We start from the raw sequence: 14,365 nt of genomic DNA, 5'->3' as shown, positions 1-14,365 counted from the left end.
TTTTTTGTTTGTTTTTTACTAACTTTTAGCCCCCTTAGGGACTAGAACCCTTGTCATATTCACCCTGATAGATATCTATCAGGGTGAATAGGATCTCACACTGTCCCTGCTGCTCTGTGCTTTGTGCACACAGCAGCATGGAGCTTACCATGGCAGTCAGGGCTTCGGTAGCGTCCTGGCTGCCACGGTAACCGATTGGAGCCCCAGGATTACACTGCTGGGGCTCCGATCGGAAGAGGAGGGGAGAGGGGACCCTCTGGCCACTGCCACCAATGATTAATACTGGGGGGGCTGGGGTGGGGTGCGCACTGTGCCACCAATGTTTTTAATACAGGGGTGGGGGGCGCACTGCGCCACCAATGTTTTTAATACGGGGGTGGGGGGCGCACTGCGCCACCAATGATTAATACTGGGGGACTTGGGGAGGCGCACTGCGCCACCAATAAAGATAAATCTCTAATTTATTCATATACAGGAGGCGGGAGCTGGCTGCAGAATCACATAGCCGGCTCCCGACCTCTATGAGTGGTAGCTGTGATCCGCGGCAGTTAGCCCCTCAGGTGCCGTGGATCGCAGCTACAGTTCATAGAGGTCGGGAGCCGGCTATGTGATTCTGCAGCCAGCTCCCGCCTCCTGTATATGAATAAATTAGAGATTTATCTTCATTGGTGGCGCAGTGGCCACAGCCCCTCCCCTCCTCTTCCCACCCGTCTCTTCATTGGCAGCAGCAGCAGCACAGGGGGAGGGAGACACTGCTTCCTCCTCCCCTGTGCTGAGAGAACACGGAGAGCGCTGTCAGCAGCGCGATCTGTGTTCCCCATACGTTATCGGAATATCGGCAAAATAGATGCCGATAACGGTCAAAATCCTGAATATCGGCCGATAATATCGGTAAAACCGATAATCGGTCGATCCCTAATATATATATAACAATTCACAGTATATAACACCCCACAGTATGCTGCAGTGCTCAAGACAGTCTGCTCACATTCCTGTTCTCCAACCTCCCTTCCTCCCTGACACTCCCCTTTCAGGAAATTAGGGACACTCTCTTTCCTTGTAATGGGTGTTTTGGTTGATGTCGGGCCCCCGGCTACCGCCCCAAAGGTCCCTATTATGATCCTCCAGTGCTGGTAACATTCTGTTGCACCTGGCAGCCTGTGTCATATGGCCTGTTATAGGTGGGACTTGTAGCCCTATCTCTTCTCCCACTGCATGAGTGATCTCACTATGGAGGTATGTGGGAGCTTGGCTGTGAGTTAGATCTTAGCACCATTCAGACCGTGTTCACACACCATAGGTAGTCTAGTGGTAGGACCCATGCCACACTGAGATACCTTTACGGTGGTGCAAAATGGCTCTGTTGTGTTCCTGACTGGAATACATTGGCTAAAGTATCAGTTTTTAACATCAGCCTGACGCTGCGTTCACACCTGAGCGTACGTATGCGCGATTGTATGCGTGTTTATAATCGCGGCTCCGGAACAAGCGAACGCCCATTGTCGCGCGTTCCCGGAAGTCTAGGTACGGGAACGCGCAACAAGACGCCCCAAAGAAGCTCCTGTACTTCTTGGGGCGTCGGGCGTTTTACAGCGCGATCGTACGCGCTGTAAAACACTCAGGTGAGAACCATTGCCCTAGGGAATAATTGGTTCTTGCCTGTTGAGCGTTTTACAGCGTGTAGGAACGCGCTGTAAAATGCTCAGGTGTAAACCAAGCCTGAGGGATTGGCCAGTGTTGTCAGTAGCATATCATTGTGGTGCACCTTTCGCTGTGATTTATGTATTTGTATATTTTCATCCACACATTATTCCATCTTGTGTAGGATGTCATTGTGGTGCATGTGGTCCGCTGCCGACATCCTCCATTGTATGCATTTTTTGCTGGGGATTGCCGCTAGCAACGGATCACATGCAGAGGAATTGCTCCTCCGGTTATAAACACGCTACAGTGTTTGTTTGTTTTTGAGCATTTCCTCCCATTTAGGCCATTTTAGTTTAGTGATTTTTCAACAAATCATACATCCAAAACACAACCAATGGAAACACTTGTAAAGCTATATAGTGTATAAAGTAATACAACACATCTGATAGATAACTGAATACACATAAATTATCTTCTGACACCTTACCAACTTGCAAAAAATCCAGTGTAAATCAGCTAAACCTTATTTGTATCATTGTTGTGTGTCACAATACATACTACCATGTACTACTACCTACAGTATATAACATATGCTCAAAGCATAACGCTGACTGATTGCCGTGTATTAACAATCATACAGTATATTACGGCAGCACAGTGGCTCAGTGCCTTGCAGTTCTGGGTTCAAATCAGTATGTGCCTGCATTGCTGAGAAAAATGAAGTGGCAGAGAAATCAGAGCCTCTAGGTGTAATGGCAACGCCCCTGTTGCTCCTAGAGGTTCATTTGCATATATTTAAACATCAGTTTTCTCAGCACTGCGGGCACATATGAACATGAGACCAATGTGAACCACTCTTTACGTTTTGTATTACGGTGTCATTGTCATTCACAGTAGTACAACCAAAAGTCACAGCAGCGAATTACCTGCTAGAGAACGTACAGAAATGAAGAAGGAACTCTGATAGCCATACAACAGAATTTACAACAGATTGGCTTTCTTCCAGGAATAATACATTGCATTGCAAGCAGTGCTATATCGATTCTGCAATGGGCTGTGAACGCTCTCATTTTGGTTGTAATACACTCCATATAAGGGTGACAGCAGCTATGAGCAGGGGGAATGAGGAGTCATCAGGCGCCTCCGCTCCGCAGCGCAGAGCACATGCCAGGTGTTTATCCTGCGCTCTGTAAACTTGGCTGCTCGACTTTCCTGATTTCAACAATATTTAGATTTCATCTTTTTTATCTAACCGAATCCATGATCACATCTGTTTAATTCTCTTCTATAAAACTCCAGTCATAGGTGAACACCCAGAAGACATCACTAAAGAAAATAAAGACTGGAATAAGGCTGTTACTACTATTATTTATACCAAGTTTTCTGCAACTGCTCTCACTTAAAGGGGTTGTTCCATGAAAAATATTCTATATTTTCCAAACCAGCAGGATGCTCTGGACACACTATACTGGCACCGATGTACGTGAGTGAGATTAGCCTCTGATGAGTGGTAATCTCTTGTAATCTCTTGTACAAGTAATGGAAGATTGTGAACGCGCTATAATTTTTCCCCTAGCCACACCGGCTGCATGTAGAATTACAGTGAGGGAGATTCAATGCATACATATTTAGGGAGTTTATTGAATGAACCATTGAATGTACCTGCTCTGTGATGAATGTCTGACAAACAGGCAAAGACTGCAGGACACAGGGTATGAGCTCACAGAAGAAGAGTTGTTACAGGATAAATCAAATGGAAATTACAGCATAGATAACTTACATACACCAACTATTGCAGTGGCTGGGTTTTAAATTTGCATGGCAAAATAGGCAAATGTTCAAATGTCAAAGTACTCCCTGCTCCAGGGCACTACACTATAACAATGGCCACTAGATGACAGCAAAGTATACTAAGCACAGTGGTTATAACATATAACACTAAATACAAAAATGTTAGAGCTAAGTGAGAGCTAGCTGAGACAGCACACATACTGAAGGCTGGTAAGTGTTCCCTCCACAAATATCAGGCGGCTATGGTAGCTAAATGCATCCCACACCATGCCACCTGGTGTTGGTCCTTTGTGTCTCCGCAATATGCATTATGGCAGTAGAAGCTTTCCCAACCTTCTGTGAACTCTCATGTGGCCATCAACAATAGGGTTTGCAGGAGGGCTGGACAGCACCTACTGTCATCATGAATAGCGGGGAGACACATGGACGTTCCCATCTGGCATTCATGGAGAAAACATTGACCAGCCTTCGGTATGTCCAGGACATTGTGGAACTAATCCTACAGTTTTTTGACTCAGAAGACATGGTGCTCCAACGAGATAGCGCCCACACACTGCTCACGCTACAGAATGTGCTCTTCGGGGTATTCCACAGCCCTCCTGGTTAATTCAATCTCCAGATCTCTCCCACATTGACAATATCTAAGACTGAGTGGGGCAACGGATCTCCCATACTGTGCAGCCAACAAGCACCTTGGTTGAACTAAGGGCTGAAATGATTACTCGATTGAATCGAGAAATTTGACATTAAAAAAAAATCCTCTACGCAAATTTTTTGCATCGAGGATTTGTTTGTGTCATGGGATCACGAAGCGGGAGTGAAGCGCTTGCTATTACTCACGCTCTGTGGTCACCCGACGGCCTGCACTGCACTTTCCTCTTGACACATCGTCAGGACATAGTGCACTTAAGTGGCACCTCTACAGGAGAGGTAAGTATTTTTATCTCCCTGGCGCTGGGGACATTGCTAGGAGGGGGAGATGGTCGCACTGAGGGGCAAGCTGGTGGCACTGAGGGGCAATCTAATGGCACTGAGGGTGGAAGTTGGTGGCACTGTGGGGCAAGCTGATGACACTGGGGGGCAAGTTGGTGACACTGGGGGTCAGCTGGTGGCACTGGAGGGCAGCTGATGGCACTCGGTGGAAGCTGATGGCACTGGGGGCAACTAATGGCACTAGGTGGAGCCTGATGGCACTAGGGGGGCAGCTGATGACACTGGGGGGAAGCTGATGGCACTGGGGGGGGAAGCTGATGGCACTGGGGGGGGAAGCTGATGGCACTGGGGGGGAAGCTGATGGCACTGGGGGGGAAGCTGATGGCACTGGGGGGGAAGCTGATGGCACTGGGGGGGCAGCTGATGGCACTGAGGGGGCAGCTGATGGCACTGAGGGGGCCTGATGGCATGGCCTGATGGCATGGGGGCAGCTGATGGCACAGGGGGCTGATGAGTTTTTATAAAGAAAAAAATTAATCGTTGGATTAATCTATATAATACTCTATTGCAAAAATAGTCGATAGCTGCTTCCCTAGTCCACTCTGAAATAACATACCACAGAAAGATATAACATCTGTATGACAGTTACCATGTCAGAATGGCAGCCCATGTTGCAGCATGGAGAGATGCCACCCAGTATTAATATACCCCGCTTCAGAAACCAAAATAAAGGTTGCACCACCTTGGTTGTGTGATCATTGACCAAGCACCACTAGCGGTTCATACTTTGGTCAATCTCAGCATCGGTATCTGATCAGTATCTACCGGAAAATAAAGAAAGAGCACTTGGAAAACGTAAAGGGGTTTTCTGAGATTTAAATACTGATGACCTCTCCCAGCTGTTTGAGAAGGAGGTGGCAGAGTGACATCGGTCACATGGCCTAGGCGCAGTTCAACACCATAAAAGTGAATGGGGCTAAGCTGCAATACCAAGCACAGCCGCTATACAATGTACGGCGCTGTGCTTGATGAGCACGGAGAAGGCCGCTGTGTTCACTGGAGCGCCACTGCCTTCCCAAACAGCTGGGATAGGTCATCAGTATTTAAATCTCAGAAAACCCCTTTAAGTTTTCCAGGTACTCTCTCTTTATTTTCCGGTAGAACATCAAAACAGGATTTTCATACTGATGGCCTATCCTCAGGATAGGCCATCAATATAAGATCAGCAGAGATCTGACTACTGGCACCTCTACCATTAAGCTCACAGGAAGTCCGGTGAGCACAACAGGCTCCTTGCAGCTAATCAAGCACAGTGTTGTCCATATGATAATGGCTGTGCTTGGTATTGCAGCTCAGCCCCATTCACTGGACTAAGCTAAGCCTAGGTCATATGATTAATGAAAGTGAAGTCACATGGCCTAGGAAGAGGCCTAAGCACTTACAGAGGGAGCCAGACTCCCTCCAATCTGATTTTGACCTATCCTGAAAATTGGCCATAAATAGTAAAATCCTGTAATACCCCCCTTAAACTTCATGACACTGCTACTTAATTAAGGGGTATCTGCAGATTTGTACCTATGAACCTGGCTGACCTGTTGCATGTGCGTTTGGCAGCTGAAGGCATCTGGGTTCCATGTACATACTGTATGTGCCCGCATTGCTGAGAAAAATTATGTTTTAATATATGCAAATAAGCCTCTAGGAGCAACAGGGGTGTTGCCATTGCAGGGAGAGCTGAGCCCATTGCTCCTAGAGGCTCATTTGCATATATAAAAACATCATTTTTCTCAGCAATGCGGGCACATATGAACATGGGAGCAACACAGATGTCTTCAGCTGCCAAGCGCACATGTAACAGGTCAGTCAGTTTCATAGGTACAAATCTGCAGACAGATGCCCTTTAAATACATACATTTGTGAGTGTTTCTCAGAACTGCAGACATGTAAGATGCAGAAGAAATTCTAGCAGTTATCACTGCATCCGCAGACAGGGCCGGTTTTAGACAAACTGTGGCCCTGGGCAAAATCAAAAGAGGGGGCCCACATCTTGTACTAATGTGCTAAAATCACAGTCCGACGTCCGGCACACCCACTGATCAGCTGTTTGATGAGACGGCGCATGCTGTTCACTGCTGCTGTCCCATAGACAATGCAGCAGCAGAGCAGGAAGAGAGAAGGGAGATGGCACGTGAGCACAGCGTCTCCTCAAACAGCTGATCGTCGGACCCATGCCGATCTAATATTGAGGACCTATCCTGAGGATAGGTCATCAATACGGAAAAAAAAAAACGGAGAACCTCTTGAAGCTACCCCAATACTGTGCCTGTTCTGCTCCCCCCATGTCCACAAACACTATACTATACTATACACCCAGAATGCCCTCATTAGTAATGGTGCCCCCAATAGTGATAATACTCCCCAAGATAGCCCCCATTAGTAGAAATGTCCTCCATATTGTGTCAAATAACGCTTCTACAGTACCCTAGTAGTAATAATAAAATAACCATAATGCTCCCAGTGGCTCCGGCCTGTCAAGTTGGATGGCCATGAGTGCACCCCCCTTTATGGGTAGCGAAGTGGCACCCTAGGCTGATAAATACCCTCCCCTATCCATTGTCCCAGCCCTAATTCAGAGCACATTTCTGCAGGAGGTATAACAGGAGAGGACGATAACTCCCAGTATGTCTAAGCCATTATTATTTAATATCAGAGCACATTACAGGGGGACGTATAGGAGGCTGGGACTACAACTCCCAGCATGTCCAAGCGGTCATTATGTGATATCAGAGTAAATTATAAGATGAGGTATACAACTCCCAGCATATCCAGGGTGTTGTAATGTACCCTGATTTTATATAATAATGGCCTGGACATGCTGAGAGTTGTAGTCCTCTCCTATTATATCTCCTCTTGTAATGTTCTCTAATATTACATAACAAGATTGACATGCTGGGAGTTGTAGTCCTCTCATACCTCCCCTTGTACTGTACTTTGCTATTACTGTACATAACAGGAGGTATAAGAGAAGAGGACTACAACTCCCAGCATTTCCCTGGCACTTGCACTGAATCCTTCACTTCTTCCCATGCAGGGCTGGTCTTTTTCTTCATTACTTTACAGCACTGCGAGCTCCGCCTCCTGTTCTGGTCACATGATGGTGAGGTCATCAAAGGTCCTTCATCCCCTTCTTCTCTGCTGAGCTCCGCCTCCTGCATATGACATTATCACAGGTCCTGTCAGCACTGTGGTAATGATTTCTCTTATATGTGAGGGAGGAGACCGTACACTGCATTGTAAAGTGCAGCTGTTCAGCTGTCCGCCCGTTTGGAAGTTCAGCTGAACAGCAGCACTGAAGCAGGGGGCCCTTTAGACAATGGGGGTCCTGGGCAATTGCCCAGTTCCCCCCCCCCCCCCCCCCTAATGCTGGTCCTGCCCGCAGACCAAAGAACATATAGGTTAGTGGGTAAATAAACTGATAGAGTTACAAACTCCAGCAGTCATTAATTCACTTTAATATGGGGTTACTTTCATTGGCTCGGATGTGGCTGGCCCCATACTGTGGGCCAGAACCCCACTGCCCAGTAACTCTAAATATTCAAAATCAGCCTATGGAAAAAATGTCCCCCCATTGCAGACCACTTTTTCATTTAGCACAGTCACTTCTTTTGAATTATTTTAAAAAAGGTGACACTTCCCCATTAGACGTGTGAGTTTTTAATAACCTGCTAAGACAACTGGTTTACAGTTTCTCTGAGATCAGCGTGATAAGTAAAGCTGGCACATCTCACTGTATGCGGTTAAAGGAACACCAAACCTCGAATACCAGATGGCGTACAGCAGAGTAAAGAGATCCGTAAACAGTTGTGACTGTGACAAACGATATTTCTCAGCATGAAGGAGAAGTCTGATACATACACGGAAATTATGACCAGGACATATGCAATCGCATGCTATATTGCAGGTTGCCTTTGTATTGATACATAAAGGTCTCTATGCTTTCCAATACAGTTAAAAAAAAAGCTATGCCGACATGTACCAGCCAGATGTAAAGCCAAAATGACATTGCTTCATAGTGAACTGCTCCATAGCATTATCAGGAACTGGCTCAGAAACAAACTGCATCTAAACCTCCACTGGAAGATTAAGGTGTGACTGCACTTGACCCCAATACCCTTCACACGTATCCAGGACGCTGAGATATGGGGTGCTGTTTTATAAGGTCCTCACATTAGAGAACTGCATTAGTTCCACTATGGTCACAGAAGGTCCTACTGATTATTAAACTAATAACCCCAAATCGGTTCATTCACCCTGCAGAACTGACGATTGTCCAGGAAAGAAGCTGCAGGTGACCACTAGCCAGGCACAGAGACAAGTCAAGCAGATTATATACTTTTTGCCTCTGGTTCAATGGAGTTAGGCTTTAAAAGGGTTGTCGGATTACAAACACTTATCTCCTATCCACAGACCAATGAGGCACTTATCCCCTATCCCCTGCCAATCAGACGCTTATCCCCCATCCTTTACAATGAGACAACCCTTTCAAGCCAATCTCTTTCTTGTTTCCCCCAATGGTCTCGGTATTTTCCCTAATTTTATAGAAAAATGAACACTATGCACTCACTCGTACAAAGTTGTCTGGGAAAAGTCCTCTCCTTCCTTTCAACTCTCCTTCCCACCATCCGCCATCTTCTTTTTTGATTTTGGTGATGATCTCACCCGCCACTATGGTCAGCTCATCGTCATGCTGAGCCTTGTAGTCAAACTCCACAATCGCATCCACTAGAAAGACAGAAATGATCAAAATATATTAAAAGTACAATAAATACACTTGCAGTAAGTCATAACAAGAGGAGATATTACTATACCATTAATACAAACACAACTCGCCATTCTGCGGTATATGCCCTCCTTCGTATGGATGCATTACGAAGCACATGTGATATTTAACGGTGGCCATGCTGCTTGCCATTTAGCTTTACCAAAATCCATTCTAAGATACAGTTGAATGGAACTGAGGAAACTATCCAGAGGATAGGTCAATCTCGGAAAACCCTTTTAAATGTTTACTGCATGCTTTCACAACAGATTACAGATGATCACTTAGGGTCAAAGCAAAGGAACATTTTTTCAATCAGCTTCCCGTCAATGGACACTGCCAACAAGTAGGGAGAACCTGTCCAAAAGCAGAGAACCTCTGTAACTCACCAACCAAAACCCTTCCAGCGATAACTTCCACAGTACATATGATATCTGTTCTCCATATGACACATCAGTAAAGGATGTGCCTGGGCAAATTGAGAATCTGTAAGATCACACTGATCTTCTGTGCAGACTCATAAATCACCCTTGTTGCTATTTCTATATAAAATGTATTAAAAATGTTCTCCTTAAATGCTCCTTAACTTCAAACTATTAGAAAGTAAGTAGCCAGCATATGCAAAACGTCGCAGCTCAAGAAGCAGGGCCCATAGAAAATGCTGCAGCCATACAGCTGCTCAGGAAGCTATTTTCCTGTCTGGCAATGAACCCAGATTCAATAACAAGCTGCAGACATTCAGATTTGGTCTCTGCGATGACTGCCAAATCCCATATATCTGCTAGACTACTGAAAATCCAGCTTCTCCGCAAAGAGATGACACAGGATCTAGTCCAGTTTTACATGATCACGGTATAGAAGCATAGCCCTTCGAAAACCTAACATGAAATCAATGTTTTATCTAGTTAAATTGATCGTATATTTTCCTTTTTCACTATAATAATACTTAAAGGGGGTTTCCAGTAAAAATTATTATTTTAACAAGTTCCTGCAGCATGACCCCTGAAGGAGAAGATTCATACTTACCTGCTCCACTCCTCACTTCCCCGCTGCTTACATCCAGCGGGCTATGGGCATGGTCACATGCACCACTGCAGCCACTGACTGGCTTCAGCAATGATGTGGCTACAATCAGCACATCATTGGCTGGAATGGCGCATGTGACCATGCCCATAGCCAGCTAGATGTAAGCAGCACCAGGACCAGAAGATGAGTAAAACTAATCATTTTTACTGGAAAACCCCTTTAAGATTCAAGCAGATGACTACGGCGTGTGCATGGACCTTGTATGGTGGCAAATGGACTCCTTTACTGGTTTGTATTATGTGACCATGTGCTGCTGTGTAAGGTCTGTGAGGATCGGTATTCTTCCTTAGAAGCAATGATGCTACTAAGGAGTATATGCGTTATGCAGCTCTGGGTGTAAAACAGAGGTACATTTTGGATCCACAGAATTTATATCACATAGATCCTTAAAGGGCTTGTCCTATCACTCCGAAACTAAGGTGAGATGGGACTAAGCACTGACCACAGGGTGTCTGGGAAACTGGTGGCAAGCCAGTGCTTTACATTGCAGTGCATGGGAGCTACAGAAACAGCGTGCACAGCAAGCCATATTGTTTTCGAGTAACGGTGAGATAAGACAATCCCTTTAAACCTGTTGACCATACTGTTGCATCTGTGGGCAGCACGTTATAGGACAGGAGGATATGAGAAGAGTGACATATAATTGGAGAGAAAAGATTCAGTATATAGAGTCAGCATTTCATTCATTTCTTGTCTGCTCCCTCTGGGCTTAGGAGTCCAGTAGGCGGTCTCACTCGGTGATTGGCAGCTATCTTTGTATGCATGCTTTTACTGGAAAGGCTGATCATACAGTCACTCCGCCCAATCTTCTCTGCTCCTTCTGCTCTATAACATGCTGCCCACAGACCCGACTGCTTGTTTGACTCACAAGTAATTTTATTACCATCAAGACCACTCGCCTATATATGCCAAAACACAACCTGTAAGTGTAGCTCTCACCCTGGCAGATCCATTGCATCCATGCATTACCAGGATAGTCATTGGCTGCCATATAAAGCTACGGTACATTTCCCCTGCAGAGGTGTAAATGTGCGCCTGGACTAGATTTTCAATCAGCTGATAACCCTGGCATATAAGCCTGTTTCATTTTAAAAAGGGCATGTCTTCAGGAAGCAACCCCTTTAAGAGTACACAGTGGATATGATAAAAATAAAATAAAAAGACCTAATAAAAATTGGGCTTCCTGCGTCCTAGTGTCAGCCCACTCACACAGCTGTACTCCTGGTGACAGTAAGCAAACAAAACCTTTAAACTTCATTAACAAACAGGCCGGTACGCAGCCGTTTTAAGATTTGTGTTTATACCGTTTTATGTGTGTCACCATGGAAACCTAAGCAAATAAAAGAGATTGATTTCAGAACTACATTTTGTTTGTAAATATATTTTTCTTTGTAAACAATGGATAAATGTTACCCTTACCCCAATAACAGGTGTGCTCGGGGATTCCTGTTTCCAGGGATAAAATACAGAAGGATGGTTTGCGATAACGATAATACAGCTGCATTTTACTGTACAACCCCCAGGCCCCAGACGTCTACAAACCCAAACTGAGATCACCATTAGCAAGCTGAACTGTCCTTAAATTAAGGTGGCGTACATCCACCACCAAGATCCTGGCAAGTGGACTCAGCTCTTACAGCCTCAGCCTAGTTTATAGTAATAAGGCATAAGGCTTTATGTGGTGGAATTGGGCCTAGAACAGTGTACACGACCTTTTCAATTCTGAGGGTCACAGTGACCCTCACCCATCAGCTGTTTGAGAAGACAACGGTGCTCCTGTGAGCACCGTGGCCTTCTCCATGCTTTTATATAGAAAGTCAAATTGCAGAGCTCACCTGTGTATCGAGTTGGAGGCACGGACATAGCCAGGACAAAGCCAACGTAAACTGTATAAAAAGTAGAAAGGTCCAGCTTCCGATAAAACGATAGCCTTTATTTGATGCAGTAAAATCCATACAAAGCAAGACAGGTGCAAAATCAACACGTTTCAGATCTCACATTAACGATCCTTACTCATGATCAGCGATGGCCAGTTCGCATTGTTCGCCCACGAACATATGCGAGCTGCCATCTTTTTTCACAAGTCCGGCGAGGCACAGGTAAGCCCTTACCTGTGCCTGTGCGCGAGCCGGTCTGAAAACAAGTGCTGTCAGCAGGAGCAGGCAGTTCCGAGAACAGCCCGATGAAGGCCCCCGGTGGCTATTCTCGGAACTGCCTGCTCCCGCTGACCGCACTTGTTTTCAGACCGGCTCGCGCACAGGCACAGGTAAGGGCTTACCTGTGCCTCGCCGGACTTGTGAAAAAAGATGGCAGCCCGCATATGTTCGTGGGCGAACAATGCGAACTGGTCATCACTGCTCATGATGATAATGAGTAAGGATTGTTAATGTCAGATCCAAAATGCGTCGGTTTTGCACCTGTCTTACTTTGTATGGATTTTACCGCATCAAATAAAGGATATCGTTTTATCGGAAGCTGGACCTTTCTACTTTTTATACAGTTTACATTGGTCTTCTCCATGTTTACCACCAGTGTACATTCTATAGCGGCTGTGCTTGGTTTCGCTCTCAGCCCCATTTACTTCTATGGGGCTGAGCTGCACCTAGGCCAGGTGACTGGTAAATGTGTCGTCACTGGCCAAGGAAAAACTGCCAGAAGGCCATGCCACTTCTTTGAGCATTGCTGCCTTCTTGAACAGCGGTCCCAGGCCCCCACCGATCAGATACTGATGGCCTATCCTGAGTATAGGTCATCAGTATTTAAGTCTTGGAAAACCCCTTTAAAGGGATATTACCATCTGACACATTTATGACATATTAAAAGTGCAGGTTCCGCTTCCAGGACATCCACCTAATGGGAGAATGGAAGTCCCCTTCTCTCCGATCAGCACTCCAGAGAGGAGGAGATTATATATGCATCTGGTTTTCTCTTTTGAAGATTATGGGTGTTGTGGTAACAGTGTAGATGTTCAGCTATAACACCCATAAATAACACCCACTGTAAGTCGATGGTGTCCACTGGTCTGTTAAACAGAACCAGTAATACCATACTCTTGAACCATCTGTTAATCAAGCCTTCGCACTTAGCTTACATCAGTAACACCTCATCCACACAGCAGGGCAATGTGTCTGGAGCCTATATGGCAGTACATGGAGTTCCTATGGTTCCATATTATAAAGGTATAGGTCCAGAGCTGTGTATTTGGACTATAATATTCAACTGTTCATCACAGATCTGTTCTGCCTTTATATGCATGAGGCTGTTCTCGGCTATGGCTTCCTTCTGGTAAATATGAGAATGGCTCTCCACAACATCATAGGTTTAGGTGGGCAAAAGAGGCACAGAATCCAGTAGAAAATATGATTACAAACATTTTGGGCCAGGAAACTAAAATGGTTTCTAACCTTTCACACAACTTTGCATAAATCAATTAATATAAGTGACCACAAGAAACTTTATAATAAGTCTCATCAGTGATAAATATCTAGTCCTAATGTTATCAGCTGCTTACCTCCCCCCTCTAATTGCTTTTCACATTGTGAAATGCCTTAAAGGGGTTGGCCACTCTCTGGATACTGCTAATCAATGTGTTTGTAAGATGATTACCGTATTTTTCACCCTATAAGACGCACTCCCCCTTCCCCCCCAAAGTGGGGGGGAAATAGCAGTGCGTCTTATGGCGTGAATGCTGTGGCCGTCGGGTGTATCAGCTGAGAGGGAGGAGGGGCTGGGGGCCGGCATCTGGTTCTGTAATGGCAGCGGGGCCCGGTGCAGTCACTGTATTCTACTACAACGGGCCCCGCTCACAGTAGTATAATCATATCTAACCTGTAAGTATTGTTAAACTATTCAAATCATCTGAAATCCAGCACTTGTAGTACTTACTACTAACTTCGTAGAAGTCAGGTGGCCGGGCGGGCGGCAGCGTAACTCACTACGTCACGCGCCTGCTCCGCCCACTTTATGAATGAAGCAGGCGGCGCAGGTGCGTGATGTAGTGAGTCAAGCTGCCAGCGTCCGCCCAGCCTCCTGGCTGCTACAAAGTTAGTAGTAAGTTGTACATGTGCTGGATTTCAGATGATTTGAATAGTT

At 45.7% G+C, this 14,365-nt stretch overlaps 1 protein-coding gene across 2 annotated transcripts in view; it reads right to left on the bottom strand.

Annotated features, from left to right (window-relative positions):
* The window catches only part of SH3KBP1 (SH3 domain containing kinase binding protein 1), a 424,339-nt gene that overhangs the window by 339,997 nt on the left and 69,977 nt on the right, over positions 1–14,365 (bottom strand). Inside the window, exon 2 of one of the 2 annotated variants that reach the window (XM_040423674.1) lies at positions 8,993–9,150. In XM_040423674.1, the coding sequence (XP_040279608.1) occupies positions 8,993–9,150 (158 nt within the window). Of the gene's footprint in view, positions 1–8,992; positions 9,151–14,365 lie in introns of those variants that run through there. The other variant, XM_040423675.1, reaches the window with a different exon arrangement.

Source organism: Bufo bufo, chromosome 3, assembly GCF_905171765.1.
Source record: "Bufo bufo chromosome 3, aBufBuf1.1, whole genome shotgun sequence".
Lineage (NCBI taxonomy): Eukaryota > Metazoa > Chordata > Amphibia > Anura > Bufonidae > Bufo > Bufo bufo.
The sequence above is the reverse complement of the archived record's forward strand: the minus strand, read 5'-3'. Positions and strand labels throughout refer to the sequence as shown.